Below are 22,249 nucleotides of genomic sequence, written 5' to 3'. Positions count from 1 at the left end.
TGGACATTTGGTTACTGAGATATCTTTCGAAGAGTATTTCAATAAATTCTTTTTTACCCTTCTTACACCCATAAGAAGGGTATAAATATCGCTCGAAAAACCGACTTTCGATCCGAGGCCCGGAGGGCCGAGTCTCATATACCAATGAACTCAGCTCGACGAACTGAGCAAATGTCTGTATGTGTGTGTGTGTGTGTGTATGTGTGTATGTGTGTATGTGTGTGTGTGTGTGTGTATGTGCGTTACAAAAAAAAGTCACGCACGTTTCTCAGCCGTCTGTCAACCGATTTGAGTTCTCTTGGAAGCAAATGAAAGCTACTACATCCTAGTAGAACGCTATTGAATTTTTTTTCGATTGGACGTTTGGTTACCGAGATATCTCTCGAAGAGTACTTATGAGTCATACTTCTAAACTTTTTAAGATTTTTGACCAAGTGTATCATAATAAATGTTTCGACCGTTTGTCAATCGATTTGGGTTCTCTTGACACCAAATGAAAGCTACAGCATCCTAGTAGATCGCCCAGAAATTTTATTTCGATTGGACATTTGGTTACAGAGATATCTTTCGAAGAGTACTTCAGATTTATACAACTAAACCTTTTGAGATTTTTGACCAAAAGTATCATAATAAATATCTTAGCCGTCTGTCAACCGATTTCGGTTATCCTGGCACCAAATAAAAGCTACAACATTCTAGTAGAACCCTATACAATTTCATTAGGATTGGACATTTGGTTACCGAGATTTCTTTCAAAGAGTACTTGGGAGTAATACAGGTTAACTTTTTGAGAGATGTTTGACCAAGGGTAAGGGTACCATAATAAATATCTCAGCCGCCTGTCAACCGATTTGGGTTCTCTAAGCACCAAATGAAAGCTACAATATGCTTGTATAAGGCCCTGAAATTTTATTTCGATTCGACATTCGATTACTGAGATATCTTACGAAGAGTATTTCAATAAATTCTTTTTTCATTATATTCTCTTGTTATCGTGCATTTCTTTTTGACCAGTCTATGGGAAATTATTTTTCAATAAATGATGCTGACCTCATACAAAGTGTATACTAGCAGGTTATTGTTTTCAACAAAATTATAAATAACAAATTACAAATACACAGGAATTTTATGGAAACTAACAATATGTTTAATGAAAGCTTTGAAGAACCAGACAGCCAAAATAACTAGCTAATGCCAAAACTGATTAACTTAGTAGATATATCATTTTTGTCGTTTTTACACCATAACCATGAATACCAAGTACTTCGGAGCTAATTTAATTGACTGATTTAGACAAAGTGTATCTCGCTGATTTTCTTACCCATTTGTTAATCGATTCAAGATCTTTTAGCAGTTAATAAAAGATACAAAATTCCAGAATATGTAAGCTATTTTTTAAACATTCCATACAAGACTCTAGGAAGTGTCTGGCATTTCTGGTAGTTTAGTCCATGGTCCATGATGCTATTTTGGAAATAAATCCACTAGATGCCAAATCCACAATATTTTCTAGAACTTTTGGTCAATTCCACAAAACAAATATGTTAAATACAAATAATACAACAATAATTTTAATAAGTGTAAGAAGGGTTCTGTGCACCATAGGTGGATTAAATCGGGTTTTTAATATTATATTCGCTTGTCATCCTACATGAGCTTCTGGCCAGTCTAGGGAAAATTATTTTTTAATAAATAATGCTTCCTTGACCTCATTTAAATCGTATACTATCAGACTATTGTTTTCAATAAAATTATAAATAACAAATTACAAATGAATAGGAATTCAATGAAAACTAACAATATGTTAAATGAAAGCTTTGATTCTATATATTGTGGGAAAAATGCAAGAATCGGACAGAATTACTTTTAATGAACCTTACAGGTTAAAGTTACATTATCTAAAATAACTACCCAGGTAACCAATAAGCATTTGAATAAGCAGTACATCAGTTTTATATTTGCATTTATTGTGCTTGCTGCCCTAGCATAGCAGTTCGACAGCTAAGACGCCTTTAATTAGCATACAAAATACTGTCCAACAATCATTAGCTGTTATGTAGCATCTCGAATGCTATTTTATTGCCACAAAACTGTTAGAAAACTGCCGTGTCGCTTCTGATGTTGCTGAAAAACTCAATTCGTTTTTCATATTTCTGTCTTATTGTCACGTTTATGTAGACAATCAACGTCTGATGTTGTATGATGTCTGATAAGTTATTTCAGCATGATTATACTTTTATACTCATGCCAAATTAAACAAGACATCGAGAAGAATACGATTTTATGTGTTTCTTCTATCTGTCGCCGTCGTCCTAGTTCAACTTCGCCCAAAGCGAAATTATTTAATCTGGGAGGAAATATAACTCAATCACAACAAACCTTAAATAGAACAAAAAATCAGCGCACTTCACAGTTTTATGTTTGGCTTATCCTGTAACGCGCAACAGCTTCTTTGCAATCGATGGGTCTTAAGATCAAATCGCAGTCAGAAAAAGAAATCAGAAAAAAGGTTAGATAGACACAACAACCAAAAAATATGCAGCAAAGAACATGATGACAAATAAACAGAGTGAGTGGTGGAGAGAAGTGAGAGGGGTGAAATTTCTATTTTGGTTTGTTTTGTATGATGCGTTACATTCAAAACGTTACTATTTTGACAGTAGTTTATGAAGTTCCTGAAGGTCTAGCATTTAAGCAGCCGTATATTGGGCCAAAACCTGCATTTAAGTAGCATTTAAGTCGCATATACGGCTGAGTAGCATTAAATGCCCAGCTGTAAAGGCGCATATAGTGCAGAAATAATGCTGAATAAAGTGCTTATTGGTTACCTGGGTAGCTAATGCCAAAACTGATTAACATAGTAGATATATCACTTTTATCCTTTTACTCCATAATCATGAATACCAAGTACTTTGTAGCTAATTTAATCGACTGATTAAGAGATATGATTTTCTTATCCATTTGTTAATCGATTCAAGATCTTTTGGCAGTTAATGAAATATACAATACTCCAGAATATGTGAGTTATTTTTGAAGAATTCCATACAAGATTCTAGGAGATGCCTGGCATTTCTGGCAGTTTAGTCCATGGTCCATGATGCTATTTTGGAAACCATTCCACTAGATACCAAATCCACAATATTTTCTAGAATGACCAAAAGGCACAATCATACAAAATAAGTATATTAAATACGAATAATACAACAATAATTTTCATAAGTGTAAGAAGGGTTCTGTTCACCATAGGTGGATTAAATCGTTTTTTTTTTTTCAATTCGAACCAACTCAAACATGATCAACAGTTCATAGTTCCAGAAAAAATATGTCAAGAAATAAACTATTCTAATAAATAAGGTTTATTAAATTGTCAAACCTTTTTTACTCGCAAACCACAAAAAATTTTGCCAAGTATTGCTTCATGAGAACCATTTCAATCTTATCACAGAATTTTACCAAATAACAAGCTTGGTTAAATGTCTTAATTTTGTGAGTCCATCCAAAGATTCCAACAATAATTCGTCCAGTATTTATTTCAGATACGGACTCCTGCATATTTTTTTTTCTAGATATTCCTACAGAAATTCTTCCAGGAATTTGTTAAGAAAGCTTTCCTGGGATTTTCTATAAGATTCCTCATGGGATGGCTTCCGGGATTCCTTATGGAATTTCTTCAGGAATTCCCCCAGGTTTCCTTCGAAAATTTCCTGAATTTCTTCTGTGTTCTTTTCAGGGACAACTCCAGGGATTATTTCAAAAAATCTTCCAAGGATTCTTCCTGGAACTTATTTTATAATACCTCCAGGAGTTCCTCTTGGAATTCTTTCAGGAACTCCTCCAGGAAATTATCCAGTATTTCCTCCAAGAAACATTTAGGGATCGCCTTAGGAATTCCCCTTGGTATTGCGGCCGGGATTCCTTCTGGGGTTTCTTCAGGAACTGCAACAGAGATTCCTCAAGGAGTTCCTCCACGAACTCTTCTTAGGATTCCTTCAGGATTTCTTCAAGAATTTCATCTGTGATTACTTCAGGAATTCTTCCTGGGATTCTTCCAAGAATTCCTCCAGAAATTCACCCGAAAATTTCTTCTGTAATTCTTTCAGGAACAACTCCAGGAAAATTCCTCCTAGGATTCCTCCAGAAATTCTTTTCAGCATTCCTTCAGGAATTGCTTCTAAGATTCCTTCTGGGGTTTCTTCACACAGGGAAAAATTTCAACTCAATGACTGAGTTGGCCTTACTCAGAAATCTAAAAATCCTTTTGTTATAAATGGTACTACCTTTCATTATAATAACCTTGATTACTTCATGACTCCGGTCTACCAATGTATCATGTTCATAACTGAAATAAACGTCATTCATTGTTCTGAGTTGGAAGCAGAAGGACGCGTGTTTACTTTCACGGAATCCGATTCGGCCTAACCTCAGTTACGACAGTTGTCGACGAGCTGATTGCGAATCCCGCGATACAAGGATTGCTAGTGCTGCGCAAGGGGGCGAAACGAACATTGCTGCTGTTATTGTTACCGTGGGGCGACGGCGTCGCTGCTGCTGCTGATACCGTGAGACGACGACGTCTACATTGCTGCTGCTTTTGCCGTGAACGACGGCACCGACGTTACGCTGCTGTAGGCGTCGGCCGACGGCGCTGTTTGTGTTCGAAAAAGGTGAGGCATCCGTTGCTACACGGGTGTGTTGACGAACAAGCTACTACCTCGACTACTACTACATATCAATAATGCAAACCGGAGCTGCCAGAACTGCTCAAGGGGCAGCGGTTCCACCCACGTTCGCGTTCGAGCCATTCGACAAAAACAAAACCAAATGGTCTCGTTGGGTAAAACGATTGGAAGGCGCTTGCGAAATCTTTGGTATACCTGACGACAAGAAGAAGAACATGTTGCTCCACTACATGGGAGCGGAAACCTACAACGTCCTTTGCGATCATCTTTCTCCTGAGGAACCTGAAGCTAAAACGTATGCGGAAATTGTTACAGCACTTGGCGACTATTTCGACCCGGCACCATTGGAGATGGTGGAACTATGGAAATTCCGACAGCGGATGCAACGAGAAGGTGAGTCGATTGCGGAATATATTACGGCGTTGCAACGAGAGGCGAAATATTGCGACTTCGGCGACTATCTGCCCAAGGGATTGCGTAACCAACTGGTTTTCGGATTGAGGAGTGATCGTACCCGGACTCGCTTGATCGAGGAGAAGAATTTGACGTTCGACAAAGCGAAACAAATTGCGCTCTCCATGGAAGCCTCGGGAGAAGCGGCAGAAGTACTCAACCGGCAGATGCATGAAGTAAACCTGATGGAGAGGAGGAAGTCTCAACCGAGACGGGGAACTACGACGACACTAGGCAGCAAGGTAACTAACCCTACTAATCAATGTTTGTGTTTCCGTTGCGGGAGCGAGACCCACTTGGCAAACAAATGTGAGCACATGAACAAAATCTGTGGACTTTGCCACAAGAAAGGTCACTTAAGGCGAGTGTGTCTGAGCTCCAACAGCGACAATAAGCAATCTGTTAATGCTAACGTAAACAAGAGCAAGAAACACTCCATGCATCTTGTTGAAGGTGAAGATGAGTCGGAGTCGGATTGCTCAAACGACGATATGATTCAAGTTGTTGAAGTTTGTAACCTGGACAGCGATGTTAAAGATTTGTCTAAAATTTACCTCAAAGTAATGGTAGGTGAGTCATTGATCAAATTTGAGGTTGATAGTGGATCACCAGTATCTCTGATTAGCAATGCTGACAGGACCAAGTATTTGAAAGACGTACCATTGCTACCGACTGACATTGAACTACGAAGCTATTGTGGTAATAAAATTGGGGTTCTGGGTGTTGTTAATGCGGAGGTTGCTTTTGAGGGTCAATCGAACCAGATGCGATTGTTTGTGGTGGATGCTGCACGTCGTCCGTTGTTGGGTCGTGAATGGATGCGCACCCTACGCCTCGATTGGAACGAGATTATGAGAGGGACGGTTGTAGATGTTAACAGGATCTCGTTGCGTACTTCCATGCCCGGTGCCGTGAAAGGTTTGTTGGAGGAGTTCGCTTCAGTTTTCGATGAGTCTATTGGTAAGATTGATAAGATCCACGCTTCTCTGCACCTGAAATCTGATTCTAAACCTATTTTCCTCAAAGCGCGTTCCCTTCCCTTTTCCATTCGAGACGTGGTAGAGCAGGAGATCAACAGTTTGGTTGAGAGCGGTGTTTTGGTTAAGGTGAACAGAAGTGAGTGGGCAACACCCATAGTACCTGTGATGAAATCCGATAACAAAGTTCGGCTCTGTGGTGACTACAAGCTCACTGTTAATAGATGTCTACTGGTGGATGAGTATCCTTTGCCTACGGTCAATGAACTGTTCTCGGACATGGCGGGTGGGGAAAAATTCACGAAGCTTGATCTGGCTCAAGCTTATTTACAGATGATGGTTCTTCCGGAGCACCAACCAATGTTGACGCTTAACACACATCTGGGACTGTATCAGCCGACGAGACTCATGTACGGAGTCGCCTCTGCACCTGCGATCTACCAGAGGGAAATTTCGCAGATTCTTCAAGGGATCCCTGGAGTGACGGTATTTTTGGATGATGTGAAAATCACGGGCCCTGACGACGAAACCCATCTCTCTAGGTTGCGAGAAGTATTGAAGAGGTTCCATGAATACAACATACGTGTAAATGTGGACAAATGCGAATTCTTTGCTGACAGCATAGAATATTGCGGGTACATTGTCGATCGCCAGGGGATACACAAGATGCCACAGAAAGTTGACGCAATTCAAAGGATGCCGCGTCCAGAGAACAGAGACCAGGTGCGAGCTTTCATGGGACTTGTAAACTACTATGGCAGGTTTATCAACGACCTGAGCACAAAACTGTATCCCCTCAACAGTTTGCTGAAAGAGAAGATGCCGTTTGCGTGGAATGAAAGCTGTGAAAAGGCGTTCAAATGGATTAAGGCAGAAATGCAATCTGATCGAGTATTGGCGCACTACGATTCTAGTGTTCCTCTGGTTTTAGCTACCGATGCTTCGCCTTACGGAGTTGGAGCTGTGTTGAGCCACATTTACCCTGATGGCACGGAGCGACCCATTCAGTATGCTTCACAGACATTGAACACTACTCAACAGAACTACACTCAGATTGACAAGGAGGCTTATGCTATAATTTTCGGTGTGCGAAAGTTTTACCAGTACCTATTTGGCCGGAAATTCACGTTGGTCACGGATAACAAACCGGTGGTGCAAATCTTTTCGCCGAACAAAGGACTTCCGACGATGTCAGCGCTACGCATGCAACATTATGCTGTGTTTTTGGAGTCTTTTGATTTCGATATACGTTATCGGACTTCTAAAGATCATGGTAATGCGGATGGAATGTCACGACTGCCAATTGGTGATTCTGGGAACCGGAAACAAGTGGAAGAAATCGACATCGTGCAAATCAATCAAATTGAAACGTTGCCAGTTACTGTGCAAGAGCTCGAGGAATACACAGTTCAGGACAAAAACGTTAAGGAACTGATTCAAGGTCTCAGATCCGGTCGAGCGGTCGACGGTTGCTACAGGTTTGGAGTTAACCAGAACGATTTTACGATGCAAGGTTCATGTTTGATGAGGGGAATCCGTGTGTACATTCCACCACCTCTTCGTGGTCGCGTTCTCGACGAATTGCATTCTGGGCATTTTGGAGTTTCCCGTATGAAGTCTCTTGCGCGATCCTACTGCTGGTGGGAGAATATAGACCGGGCCATCGAAGATTTAGCCAAAAATTGTGTTGACTGTGCACGCACTAGAGCTGATCCACCGAAGGTAGCAGTACACTGCTGGGAGCGACCCGTTGAACCGTTTCAAAGGGTACATGCTGACTTTGCAGGACCGTTCCTAGGGCTATACTTTTTGATTATGGTTGACGCTCACAGCAAGTGGCCGGAGGTTAAAGTGGTACCAGACATAACGACTGAAACAACCATCAGAACAATGCGCGAATTTTTCGCAAATTTCGGATTACCGTCGGTTTTGGTTACGGACAGAGGAACCCAGTTCACATCTGAACATTTTCAGCGTTTTCTCAAGAATAATGGCATCATTCATAAGATGGGAGCACCGTACCATCCCGCCACCAACGGCCAAGCGGAGCGGTACGTACAAACGTTTAAGGATAAACTCAAAGCACTCAACTGCCCACGTTCCGAGGTACATGCGGCGCTTCAAAAGATCTTGATGACCTACAGAGTTACCGTCCATCCAGCTACCGGACAGAGTCCATCAATGATGGTATTTGGGCGTCAGATCAAATCTAGAGTTGATTTAATGGTTCCGAAAATAGGCGTCCAGAATTCTCCTCGTGGGGAAGATACTACGGTACGTTCATTCTCCGTAAATGACAGGGTGGCTGCCCGCGATTTTCTCTCTAACGAAAGATGGAGATTTGGTGTGGTAGCTGAACGGATTGGGAAGCTTCATTACATGGTTGAACTAGATGATGGTAGAATGTGGAAACGCCACATTGATCAGCTGAGACCCGGAGCCATAAATCGACAGGATCCCATGACACGTGGCCCAGTGATAAACAGCAGTCAACGTAAGCTTGTACATGACATACAACCCACTTCACAACCTGTAATACAAGTGAAATCTGAACTCAATGAGACTGATCCAAACATCGACGTTTCAATTAACTTTGACCATAGCACAAACTTGGAACAGACTATTCGTACACCTGTCAGCATTGCGCTCAGAGATGGTGGCTCCAATTCAAGTCCATGTAATGAGCGGAGCGTAAAATCAAAACCACCAGAGCCTGGGTTGGGCACTATTCGAAAATCTACTCGAGAAAGAAGGCCTCCGCGTAGACTGGACTTATAACTTGTGTAACTAACATACTAATCTGATTGTTGTTCGTTCAAATGAAAGGAACAAGAAGAAATCTCTTTCAAGGGGGGAAAATATGTTATAAATGGTACTACCTTTCATTATAATAACCTTGATTACTTCATGACTCCGGTCTACCAATGTATCATGTTCATAACTGAAATAAACGTCATTCATTGTTCTGAGTTGGAAGCAGAAGGACGCGTGTTTACTTTCACGGAATCCGATTCGGCCTAACCTCAGTTACGACACCTTTGTTTTCTTACTTACTGCCAATGGGTTGTCCCTCTTTTAGCCGAAACTGAGTAAGAAAACAAAGGATTTTTCGATTTCTGAGTAAGGCCAACTCAGTCATTGAGTAGAAATTTTTCTCGGTGCAGGAATTCCTGCAGGGATTCCTTCAGGAACTGCAACAGATATTCCTCAAGGAGTTCCTCCATGAACTCTTCTTAGGATTCCTTCAGGATTTCTCCAAAAATTCCACGTGCGATTTCTTCAGGAATTCTTCCTGGAATTCCTCCAGGGATTCCTCCACGAGTTTCTACAGGGATTTCTTCGAATTATTCCAGGGATTCCTCTGAAAATTGCCGCAGAGATTCCTCTAAAACTTCCTCCAGGGATTCCTACAGAAATACCTCTAGATATTCTTCTAGGAATTCCTTCAAAAAGAGATTTCTCCAAGAGTTTCTCCTGAGATTCTTCCGGGAATCCCTGCAGGCATTCCTCTAGTATACCTCCAGGGATTCCTACAAGAATTTCGCCAGGACTTCACTCGGGAATTCCTTCTGTGATTCTTTCTGGAACAACTTATTTTAAATATTCCTCCAAAGATTCCCTATGAAACTCTTCTTAGGATTCCTTCAGGAATTCCTTCTCGTATTCTCAAAGAAACTCCTCCAGGAATTTATTGAGTACTTCCTCCACGAACTGTTAAGATATTACCTGAGGAATTCCTCTTGAAATTGCTTCCGGGATTCCTTCTGCAGTTTCTTCAGGAATTCCTCTAGGGATTTCTTCAGGAACTGCCACAGGGATTCCTCGACGAACTATTCTAAGGATTCCTTCAGAATTTCTCAAAAGTTTAATCTGCGATTTTTTCGGGAATTACTCCTGGTATTCCCCTACGAATGTTTTAGGAGATTCCTCCAGAAATTTTATCAGGAGTTCCTCCAGAAATTCTTCCCAAAATTCCTCTGGGAATGCCTGCAGGGATTTCTCTAAAAATTCCCCTAGGAATTCCTCCAGATATTCCGCCAGAAATTCCTCTAGGAGTTCCTCTAGAGATTTCTCCAGGAGTTTCTCTGGTGTTTCCCTCAGGAGTTCCTACAGGTATTCCTCTAGGGTAACCTCTACGCATCCCTCCGAGAATTCCTGCAGGAATTCTTTCAGGAATTCCTCCAAGAATTTCTCTAGAGATTCTTCCTTGGATTCTTGCAGATATTTCTCCATGAATTCTTTCAACAATTCCTGCAGGTATTCCTCCAGATATTTCTCCAGAAATTGTTTCAGGGACTCCTCCAGGAATTGCTCCAAGAATTCCCCAGGAACTCATTCAGGAACTCTTACAGGGATTCCTCCAAGGATTTTTCATGAGACTCCTACAGGAATTTCTCCAAAGATTTCTCCAGGAATCACTTCAGGGATTCCTCCAAGAATTCCACCAGGCATTCCTAGGCACTCTTCCAGGAATCAATTAAGATTTTTTTCCAGGGATTCCTCCTTGGATTCTTGCAGAGATTTCTCCATGCATTCTTTAAGGATTCCTCTTGCTATTCCTTCATACATTCCTGCAGGAATTGCTTTAGGGACTCCTCCAGTAGTTTATCCAGGAATTTCTCCAGGGATATCTCCAAGAATTTCACCAAGAATTAATCTGGGAATTCCTCCATAAGTTCTGTCAGAAATTCATCCAGGAATTTCCTCATGAAATTCTTCACGGATTCCTTCAGATATTCGTCCAGGATTTTCTATAGGAATACCTTCTGGATTTTTTCCAGCGATCCCAAGTGCGGCTAGTGTCACCAAGCATTTTGTCGCATCGTGCTAGGAGCGCGGGTTCGATTCCCGCCGCAGCTGTCAGGAAAAGTTTTCGGCTGTGCCACTGGGCGTTGCATGCTAGTTCGTTGTCTAGTGTCGTGCTTCCTTCAAAGAGCGAATAGCTCACTAGAAGTACTAAACGTGTCCTGTCCGTGTCTTTTAAGTAACATTTTGACGGCCAATTAGTCTTGTAGAGGTTGTTAGAACCGTCTTAAAATCTAAGACCTTTCATTTTGGATTTATGATGGTTCTAAGAACCTCTTCTAGTGTATTTGACTAAAAAATGTTATTTGGGATTCCTACAGGAAATCTTCCAGAATTTCCTCCAGGAATTGCTGCAGGGAATCCTCCGGGAATTCCGCAAAGAATTCCTCCAGGAACTTCTTCAGGAATTTTCCAGTGATTTCTCCACGAAATTTTCCAGGGATTCCTTCATGGATTTTTCCTGGAATTCCTCCAGAATTACCTCCAGGAATTCTCAAGGGATTGCTTCAGAAATTACTCTCAGAGATACTGTTTCAAGAATTTCTCTACAGATTCCTCCAGGAATTCTTTCAGGCATTCTTCCAGCAATTCCTACAGGAATACCTCCAGGCATTCCTCCATGATTTCAACCATGAATTTCTTCGGAAATTGATCCAAGATTTGCTCTTGGACAACCTTTAGAAATTTTGTCATCAACTTCTTCAGGAATTTTTCTAATGATTTCTTCCTAAATCCTTCCAGGAAATTTTTCGGGAATACCTCCAGGAATTTTTCAGGGATTTCTCCAGGAATATTTCCAGAGATTCCTTTAGGAATTGCTTCAGGGATTCCACCAAGGATTTCTCCACAACTTTTTCCAGGGATTCCTCTAGGAAATCCTTTCAATATTCCTCCTGGAAATCCTCCAGAAATTCCTCCAAGGATTCTTCCACGAAATCCTCTAGGGCTTTCTGCAGAAATTGTTCCAGGAATATCTTCAGGATTTTTTGAGGGATTCCTCCGGGCATTCCTCCAGGAATTCTTCCAAAGATTCCTCCAGGAATTGCTTCAGGGATTTTTCCACAATTTTTTTCCACGGATTTTCTTAGGGATTCCTTCAGGAATTCCTTCGAGGATTTCTCCAAAAATATAGAAATAATTGAAATATAAATATAAATTTCAAAAAATCCTCTACAGATTCCTTCAGACATTCATCCAGTAGTTTTTTCAATAATTTCCCTAGAGATTCATCCAGGAATGCCTCCAGTAAGTCCCACAGAAATACCTTCAGAAATTCCTACAGGCATTCCTCTAGGATTTTTTCCAGTAATTGCTCTAGGAACTCCTACAGGAATTACTCTAGGAATTTCTTCAAGAATTCCACCAGGAGTTCTCCTGGATTTGCTTCTGGGCAAACATGTCAGCAATTTCTCCAAGAATTTCTCCGGGAAATCCTCTAGGGATTTCCATAGATTTTTTCAGGGATTCCTCCTAGCACTCCTATTGATATTTCTCCAGGGATTACATCAGGGATTCGTCCAGAGATTTCTCCACGAATTTCTCCAGGGATTTACCAGATTTTACCAGATTCCTTCAGAAATTCCTCCAGAAATTCCTCCAAGGATTCTTCCAGGAAATCCTCCTGGAACTACTCAAGGGATTTTTTTTCAGAATTTCTCCAGGAATTCCTCCCAGAATTCCTCTGGAGATTTCCCCAGGAATTGTTTCAGGGATTGCTCCAAGAATTTATCTAAGAATTTCTCCAGGAAATCCTGCTGGGTCTCATCCATGAATTGCTCCAGGAATCCCTCCAGGGATTACACCAGAAACTCGTTCAGAAGTTCCTTCCGGAATTTCCTCATTTATCCAGGAATTCCGCCAGGTATACTTTCAGAAATCCCTCCGGGAATTCTTCCAGGGATTGCTCCAGGAATACCTGAAGTGATTTCTTCAGAAATTCCACTGAAGATCCAGATGAATTTCTGGACGAATAGATGAGGAATTTCTGAAGATTCCCGTGTTCTGAATCTGGCTACAATCATCCTCTCGTTAATTAATTCCTATTTCATGAGCCGAGCGCACCGTGGGCGTGATCGCCGATCAGGAAGCCAACTCGACGAGGACCGTGTTCGCGTCGTAGGCCAAAGTGTAGCAGAATTTGGCCCAACGCCAATCCGTGTTCTCCAAAGTTCGGCCAACGGACTTCGCTCAGTCGTAGGATCTTAAGCTTCATACGGCATGCCTCATTGGCTAGTTGTGCCAGTTTACCCTGCTGGGTAAATTTGTCCGTTGTTTCACGCTTAAAGACGTTGCCGTTGAATCAGTTCGTAATCTTTCATTTTCGGTCTCTGTAACGGTTTTTGGGTGATAAGAAGAGTAGGTTGTTATAGCCTAAGGTCCCTTATCCACCGTGGTTGGGCTGCCACCTTAGGTATAGCTTCCGGTAGAGGATCATTTCATACTCAGCTACAGGATGTCAAAATAGACGCAGTTTGAGCCGCACCTCCTTGGCGAACAAATGCTCGGGACGTACCTCCTCAATCTAGCTGAAGAAGAGCTATGTTGGACGCTTTCCTTATTCTCACTGATTTCCAGCCCATAATATATAAAAGTATAAAAACAATAAAAAATATGAAGATTGTATAAACACAATGGTTTTCCTGGAACACCCTTGAAATTTCCTGGAACATCCCATGGAGCGCCCGTGAATCTCCCTGTAACGCCTTTGAAACCGTCTAAAAGCTCTTGGAAAACTTCAGGAACGCTCCTGAAACCTACTCAGACCTCCTGGAACGCCTCATAAACAGCCCAGAGTCCTCCTGAAGATCCCCGAGACTCCAAAAACACCCCTGGAACGGCCCTGAAACCACCTGAAAAAGTCCTTTGAACGAATTGAAATTTCCTGAAACGCTTTTGAAATCCTCAGGAGCAGCATTGAAATTACATTGATATATGTTGCCCTTTACTGGCCTTTACCAGATTTGCTGGTATGTCATAAACATACAGAGAAGCTTGTAGAGCGAAGGCAAAGAATGTTGCTAATGGACAAATTGAGAGATGAATTTGTGGTTTAGTTGGTTAAAGCGCCGGTCTAGCGAATACGGAGTCGCGGGTTTGTATCCCATCAGAATGCGATTTTTTCACAAATTCATCTCTCAATCTGCCAATTAGCAACATTCTGTGCTTTCAAACTACAAGTTTTTCTGTAGCATTGAAATTCTTTGGAAATCGTGGTTCACCCCATGGAACACCCCTGAAACTCCTTGAAACTCTAGGGAACGCTCCAGAAACCCCCAGTAACGGCTTTGAAACTCCCCAAGACCATTAGGAACGCTCTTGAAACCATCCGGAACACCCTTGAGATCTCCTTGGAACTCCTGAAACACCCCTCGAATGCATCTGAAACCACCTGGAATGCCCTTGAAACTCCATAGTACGCCCTTGAGATTTCTTGAAACCCCTGAAACATCCCTCGAATGTCTCTAAAACCACTTGAAACTCACCTGAAACTCTTTGAAACTCTCTGGAACGCCCCTGAAACCCCTTGAAACGGCCTTGAAGTCTCCTGAAACCGCCGGAACACCTATGGAACTCCTTGAAATCAGCTGGAGTGTCCATGAAACTCCCTGAGACCTCCGGGAACGACCTTGAAACTAGCTGGAACGCCCCTTAAACCCCTTGAAACTTTCTGCAGTGCCTCAGAAACCCCCCTGGATCGGCCATGAAATCCCTTTAGACTCCCTGAAACACTCCTGGAACGCTCATGAAACTCCTTGGATCGGTCTAGAAATCCTCTGAAACGCCCCTGGAATGCCACTGAAACCACCAGGAGCGACCTTGAAACCCCTTGGAACAGTCTGGAAGGCCCCTGTAACGGCTCTGAAATTACATGAAACCCCTGGAACACACCTGAAACCATTGCACAGTGGTGCGAGGTTGGTCGAAACCTAAAAACTGAAAATGCTCTTCACGTAGATGTAATATTTTTGTTAGCTTTCTAAATATTTCAACTGTCGAAATCCAAAATTTCAGATTGATTCAATGAAATTTGAATTTTTGACAGCCTCTTGATCGTACCGTGGTTTATGGCCTTCCTACTAAAACTGTAATGTTTATTTATAGCTACGGCAGTGTCCTGTGCTTTAATAAACGCATAAACTAGTTGTTGCTTAGCCTCGACAGTGCATATTACCGCAGATGTTCCTACCAGCTTAAATGAGGGAGTTCAAATATGTAGGTCGATTTGCGTGACATAATTTGTGTATCACCCCTAACTTAGCAAAACTGTAACACAAATATGATGATGCATTGAGATCCAAGCAAGTCAAGATTCCCAGAAAAGCATGGCATAGCATCCTGCGACCTTCAGTTTCTTCATGGAGTATTCAGCGATGCAGAGTGGTTTGGTCAGACTATCCATGACTCATACCGCTCGGAATGCATATTCTGGAGGAACAAATATCATCATTCTTTTGGGTTTGTAGCTTCATTCGGCTCCACGCACCGGCTACTATGGTTGTAAGCGTGCACCAGGCCGGCGTACCTCAACAGGGTGCCCGCTTAAACGGCCAAAAATGCTGTAACAACGCTATTCGGAATCAACCTCAACGTCCTCAACAGCATACCTACCTACATTTCTGTTTTGGCTCCTCTTCTCCGATTAGACCGGTTTCACGCTCTCCTCCAGTCCTCCAGTTCGATGACGATATGGCGCGGCAGGTCGGCCGTCTGTTCCGTAGTACAATTTAGATAGTTCGAATTGGGCGTTTTAGTTTCGCCCCTGGGTGATTAGGCGGCTTATCAAGGTAATTAATCTTCACCACGTTGTGCGGGCTTGTAAATCTCGTTCCGGACACGATACGATTGTTTTCACTCGAGTTTCATCCATCCGTGCTTTGATAGTGTTTTCTATCTTTTGCAGTTGCTTTTGGTGTTTTCTTTTTGGTAAATGATGCATTTTAAAGACGTTTGTCAACTCATAGTTTGTAACTCATAGATTGGTGATGCTCACGTACGTGAAGGTACACTGAAAATGGAGGAGTTAAAAAAATGTCATGACATTCTCAACATGAAATTTTGTGACTAGTATGGAAATGACTCATTGTCACTGTTCTAAATTTGACATGGAAGCCACTCTAGTAAGGACCAATCTTTAAACTGCTTCTTAGAATGCATCTTTTAAAATGTTCGACGAAGTAAACAAATTGGTTGGTTCTGTTAAGAATCGCACCGTGGGTGCTACACTAAACTATCTGCACGACATTTTTTAGCGCTATGTTGAATGACACGTACAAAAGTCCAAAAAAAACAAAATTACATTTGAATTTCTTCTATGAGCTTCCCCAATCCATTGATGTCAAAAAGGTCATTAAGACGATAAACCACAATTTGGAAACCATCAACAATCGCTGTTCCGAAATTGGGCGAATGCAAAGAGTGTAAACATCTTTCAATTAGTCACGCATTCCCATTTGGGTGGATGTGATTTTTTTCTTCCGTTAATCGCAGCAACCACCTGAATACTCCAACGAACGAACCATTAGCACGCGTCCCATCCCAGTAGGCTGCACGTATTGGCGATTGCATACGAAACGACCAACGACGTCGATGATGGTGTCATTTTAATTAACATATGTGGGTGGCATACCGCCACCGTACTTGCACGGTTTAATTTCATTGACACTCGACTGAAATGTAGGTAAAATAAAATGTCATCAGACCACGACGACACGACAGAATCAACGCTAACGGTCCGGAAATCGCAAATAGGCATCCAATTAGCGCGTCCATTTGAATATTAAATCGAAAAATCTGAAGACATTTTTTGAAGACAAGTGCGAAAGAGATCGCCTAATGCAGACGTAAGACCGCGGGATTTATCGCCCGTCAAGGGGGTGTCACGAATGTAAACAAACCGGAGGACGCCCCCTGTCAAACCAAGCTGACATGATCGCAGACGCGCGTGTTCATTCACGGTAATAAATTAGATCACGATGCTGCTAGGCGCAGTCAGTCATATACCGCGTGGCGGCCAGCTGAACCGGCTTCAGCGGCCAGGTAATTGATGACAACCGGTTCACAACAGTGCGGATGAAAATTGCATCACAACTATAAGCGAGGCGAGATCACTTTGTTGCAGCTAAATGATGCTCCCCATCAGAGCTAATTTCCGTTCTTGTCATGCGTTTTGACGTGTACTACTATTGTCCAGCGTTGCGCGGCCTCTTTTTTCCGCTCAACTGTCACCATATGACAAGATCGAGTTACATCGGTTTTTGTGTATTTACACGATTTGAATGTACAACATAGTAGGCTTCGCTGCCCATGTGACAGCTCGTTGATGACGGCTATCGCCGCCATTGACATTGACATTGGCCTATATTTTCGCACACGTGCGAGGTGCGACAATGGCGCCATTCGATGCTAATAACAGAGGGAATTCGCAATAAGTGATGGGCGGGATAATAACGGTGTACCGAATTTGTATCGATCAGGAGAAGACTTCTGAGTCGACTCTAAAGGCTGTCGATCGCAAAATCGATCTAATTATTTACCACCAGCCAACCGGAGCGCAACGTTACGTACACGTACGGCCAGCTAATGTGGGCCTAATTAATAAGAATGAGCCGACCGTTTTCTGGTTTATTATGCAAAGTGTTGCGACCCGTTCAGGACTTATGGGGAAACTTGTTCCGAAGTAGGTTCGCGTCGAGATTGCTCGATGAAACGGCAGCCAGTAGTGTGTGCAAGCATTTCCGTAGATTCTTATGTTAATATTTCGTCTTGATTATGAAGAAACAATCTCGCCCAACTTTACGAATGGACCTAAGTAACATCCGACTGTAGGCAAGACACGAGGTTCTGTAAAGTTTTTGCTATCTTAGTGATACTACAGTAGATGCTCTATCGGTGAAAACTACAAATTCGTTAAGTGCAACATTTGCTCCGCCAAACATCAAAATGGTGCGCCATTTTAGCCCAAATGAACAGTCGAATGAACTAAACGTTCATTATACGTCAATTGTTGGCTTGTTGACATCTGTCAGTCGTTGCCGTTATCGAATTTTGTTCGCTAAGTGAAACGTAAACATGTTGAAATTATCGAACGCCTACTGTATTCGAAAAAGAAGGAAAGCATCGAAAGAGTCTACTTGATTGTTGATCTAGGAATGACACAACCTCACACCTTCGAAACAATAATGAATCTCGGCTCTTATGAATTGTGAACCACTGCTGCCCTGGATGTGGTAAGATGAACGAGTTATTTACGACCCGTTGAGTTTTTGTCGGGACCACTTGTTCTGAATAAGTAAACGCCTGAGGATATTCCTCTCAATAACGTCATTATTAGGTAGTTTATTGATGCCAATCGAAGGAAATGGCAATTAAGCACGAGATCGGTTCAAATGCGGTGCAGTCTGCTGCTCTGAGTAATCCCACAGTCTTACGCTTGTTTTTGTTTGATTGAAAATGTAACCGACAAGTAGGCCGTGAGAGCATGCTTTTCGAAGTCACAATCAATGAAGCAATTTCCTTTATACTTTTTTTTCGGGTATCTCACTCAAGTTGATGACGTGAGAACATTCTTTCGATTTTCATTCAGTTCAAATCCTTCAATACAATCGATTTGTCTCAGCATTTGTCAACATTTGTCCAAACAGCAAATACAAACAGCTTCATCTTCATCCATATTGCACCGCTTCTACAAACTACGGCGCAACAACCCATCTGTAATTGATATTCATGTCAACGGTGACACGCACATTTGACATTTGAATAGCGCCATCTTGACACCTAGCCCTATAAAGAGCATTAGAAAGACAAAAAAACAGTAGGCCATGAAACGCAGCTCGAATCATGGCACGTGCATCTGGCGACAGTTTTTTACGATTGCGGGGAAAAGTCAGTGACTACTACAGCGCCAGACAGTGTCTCGAAGATTATCTGCTGAAGTTAATCTCACGTGACAGATCAAGAATCTGTACCGCTGCCGCCACATCCATTATGCAACAACCCAGATGCCCATAACGGCTCAGATGGACCAGAGGCGACATCTCTTACCTCCGCCGTTGCGAGTACGTATACTACATTCGTACAAAGTACCCATTTTATACATTATTCATCCCATATGCCCAATGCAAGCAAGCGCTCACAGAGATATAAGGAGAAGATTTATTGGAAACATTCATAAACAAATAAAAGCTACATCAACAAATGGAGCCAGCGCAGCGGCGACTTATGGTCATTTCCAGTCGCGCACCTCAAACCCAGCGAGAAAACATCGCCTACTTGGGGCGTTTTCCCCCCATCATCTTCACATCTTGTTTGTTTGCTTGCTTGTGTGTATGTTTTATTTAGTGTCAAGCGCAGGGAGTGACAGTTCGGTTCGGTTTTGTGCACAAAAATGGGCATTTCGGTTATTAAATTCGATGGTGTCGCGCCATGTCGCGTCGCTTGTGGCTACACGGTAAAAATTCTGCACGCTCAATGTAAGGGAAAAATCCCTTAACTATTCAGTGTCCTAATCAACATGATTAAAAGTGCTTTTCCTTTGGGATCGCAATGCTGTCAGTGTTGATTTGAGGACCAAAACATACCCACCGGAGAAATCAACTGAAAATCCTTTCGATTTGCACTACTGTAAAAAGCAATACGATCCAAAGTGAAAAGCTGTTGATTTGGTAATGACTGTTTTGGGCATGAAAGTAAATATAGATGACAGGTGGTAGAAAGTGCTTTGCTTCGATTCACACCTCTCCAACAGATGTGAAGTAGTGTAGTGGTAAAACAACTGATCGTGATTCTGAAGGTCCTGATATCGAATCTGGCTGCGGCTGAACACATTTTTTTTAATTCAAGTTTTGAAATCAAAACATTGTCAACATCGAATTGATGTGAAGATCCATTAAAATTGAAGAGGCATTGGATGTTCTTTGCCAAATGATATGTAATTGATAACAAACTGATTGAACAGTAGTGCGAATTCAAGTGCCAATCGGTTCATATCACAGTGCAGATTTTTTACCGTGTATGAGCCTCCTCGGACAACGACGTTCGCTATAAATAAATGAATGAAATTAAAATGGCGCACCGAGGTGGTAGGTATTTACGGATTCGCATCATTAAGGCGCACAGTTTAGCATTTCCAGATAAAGAAACTTGCATCTTTTGGATTACTGCATTGGAGGGAAAATACCCACCGCAGACTGATGAGACACCGGCTGGTTGTACGAAATGTTGATTTTGACAAATAATTGTAGTACAGTAGACGTTCGCTCGGTGCAAACGGTTTAACTGCAATGCTTTTTAACTGCAAGTCCGTTAAATGCAACAATTTTGCAGTTATCGCACTGCTATCTGTCGAAAACGAAACGTCAACAGAGTTGCGATGTTTATCAGAGACGCTAGTGTTCGATCGCTTTGACGTTTGCCAGTATACACGTTGCTGAGTGATGCAAACGAAAATTACAGGCGATTTGTGTAGTAGTGTGCGTGTTAGCAAACGTCAAATCGAAATCCATCATGGCCGACAGTGTCTCGCGTGGTCATACCAACAGGTGGCAGTGTGCTCATGAAAAAAAATACCGGGCAAAAGTATTTGATAAATTTGCTTGAAGAGTTACGTCTGTTTGTCTGTGCCAATATTATGAACAAACTCTGCGTGAACGCGTACACTTTTTGGACCGGGTTTTGTTGTTACATAGTGATTTTTTTTTGTCAACGGTTAACTATGCATGAAAGATAAAGTGTTTTCTTGTTTGGCGTCACGCAATTATTCGGTCGAATCCTCTCTGGAGCCACCATGTGTCGTAGACGCAACTCGTCCGCTATTTTAGGATGTCCCGAAGATTTGGCTTGTCGCCTTTTTCAAAGACGTTCTGCAGAACATACCAAGAAAGTTTATTTAATCCTCGAGCGATCGCGCTGTTGTATGTTCATAAACATTCAATTTACTTTAATTTTTTAATGTAAAACTCTGGTGGGACTATATTGCCGATAAATCTAGCAATTTTCGTGAGAAGCTGTCGTGCATAAGCTGTCCGGCTGTGCCATTTCATGCGAGGTTTTCAGCTTAAGATATCCCATGTTGAATTTCACAGATGATATCAGGATTTCCGGATGATGTTCAGGATTCTCTCAGACATTCTCAAACAACTTTTTATGCACATAACTGAAAATGGGATAGCTTATGAGAAAAAAATAAACATGGGACAGCTTATGATGACAAAGTTGAAAATGGGACAAATTAACTTGTTGTTGAAAAAAAAAAATGAAATGCTGTTTTCAGAGAGCTTCTGAACAAAGTGTACTAACCGAGAGTGGTTTCTGTAAGTATACGCATAAAAGACCATTTGGCGGAAAAAGGTAAAAAATCGTCAAAAAGTAACATGGGACAACCCAAGCAACACACATGTTATAATAGAGTTACGAAAGCGCAAGTTTTGGTTGTATAGAAGTTTATTTGACGTAATTCTAACATTGTGTTGAAATAACGTAAAATAAACTTCTATACAACCAAAACTTGCGCTGTCGTAACTTTTATATAACATGTGTGTTGCTTGGGAAGTACGCTGCACACGGCAGATCACGCTGCCACTCTCGTCTAGACCGGTGTGACCGAAACTTGATCATGAAGTCAACATTGGCGAAGCAAAGAAGTTGTCAATACGATGTAGAGTCTAGAGTGCCTAAAGAAGGTTAAGGGCAATAACGTATCGATTTTGATACAATTTTTATTTTGTTTTCTTAAAAACTGCAGAAGCTATCAAGTTTTATAATAAGGTCGTACTGTTTAGAGTTATATGTAGATCCCCAAAGGAAGTCCAGGAGGAATCACTGAAGAAATCCAGAAAGAATCCTTGAAGAAATTTCCGAAAGAATTCAGGCAGGAATCTCCAAAGAAATTCCAGCAAGAACCCCCAAAGGATTTTCTGCAGGAATTTCCAAAGGAGCTCGAGAGTCGAGAAGAAATCAGGATTTCCAGGTGGATTCATCGAAGAATTTGGAATATTCGAAGGAATCCCATGAGGAATCCTGCAATGAATTCTAATGAGGAATCCCCGAAGGAAGTCCAGGAGGAATCTCCGATCGAATTGCAGGATAAATCTCGAAGGAATTTCAGGAGGATACTCCGAAGGATTTCCAGGCGGTATTCCCGAAGAATTTGCAAGAGGAATCTTTGAAGCAATTTTAAGAGAAATCCCTGCAGGAATTCCCGGAGGAGTCCTGAGGAAATTCCAGGAGGAACCCCCGAAAGATTTCCAATATAAACCCCCGTATGAATTTCAGGAGGAATCCCCGAAGAATCTCAGAAGGAATCTCCGAAGAATTTTCAAGTGAGACATTCGAAAGAAT

General features: G+C 41.8%; 2 protein-coding genes across 3 annotated transcripts in view; both read left to right on the top strand.

Annotated features, from left to right (window-relative positions):
• LOC134284920 (uncharacterized) overlaps nucleotides 1–22,249 on the top strand; it is a 269,878-nt gene that overhangs the window by 16,410 nt on the left and 231,219 nt on the right. The gene's annotated exons all lie outside the window — the stretch shown is intronic.
• LOC115259427 (uncharacterized protein K02A2.6-like) lies at nucleotides 4,736–13,034 on the top strand. Its single transcript, XM_062852984.1, has 2 exons — nucleotides 4,736–8,603; nucleotides 12,967–13,034. Exons 1-2 carry the CDS (start codon nucleotides 4,736–4,738, stop codon nucleotides 13,032–13,034), a joined length of 3,936 nt encoding a protein of 1,311 aa, XP_062708968.1.

The sequence above is a fragment of the Aedes albopictus genome, chromosome 1 (assembly GCF_035046485.1).
Source record: "Aedes albopictus strain Foshan chromosome 1, AalbF5, whole genome shotgun sequence".
NCBI lineage: Eukaryota > Metazoa > Arthropoda > Insecta > Diptera > Culicidae > Aedes > Aedes albopictus.
This window is presented reverse-complemented; position numbering and strand designations above follow the sequence as displayed.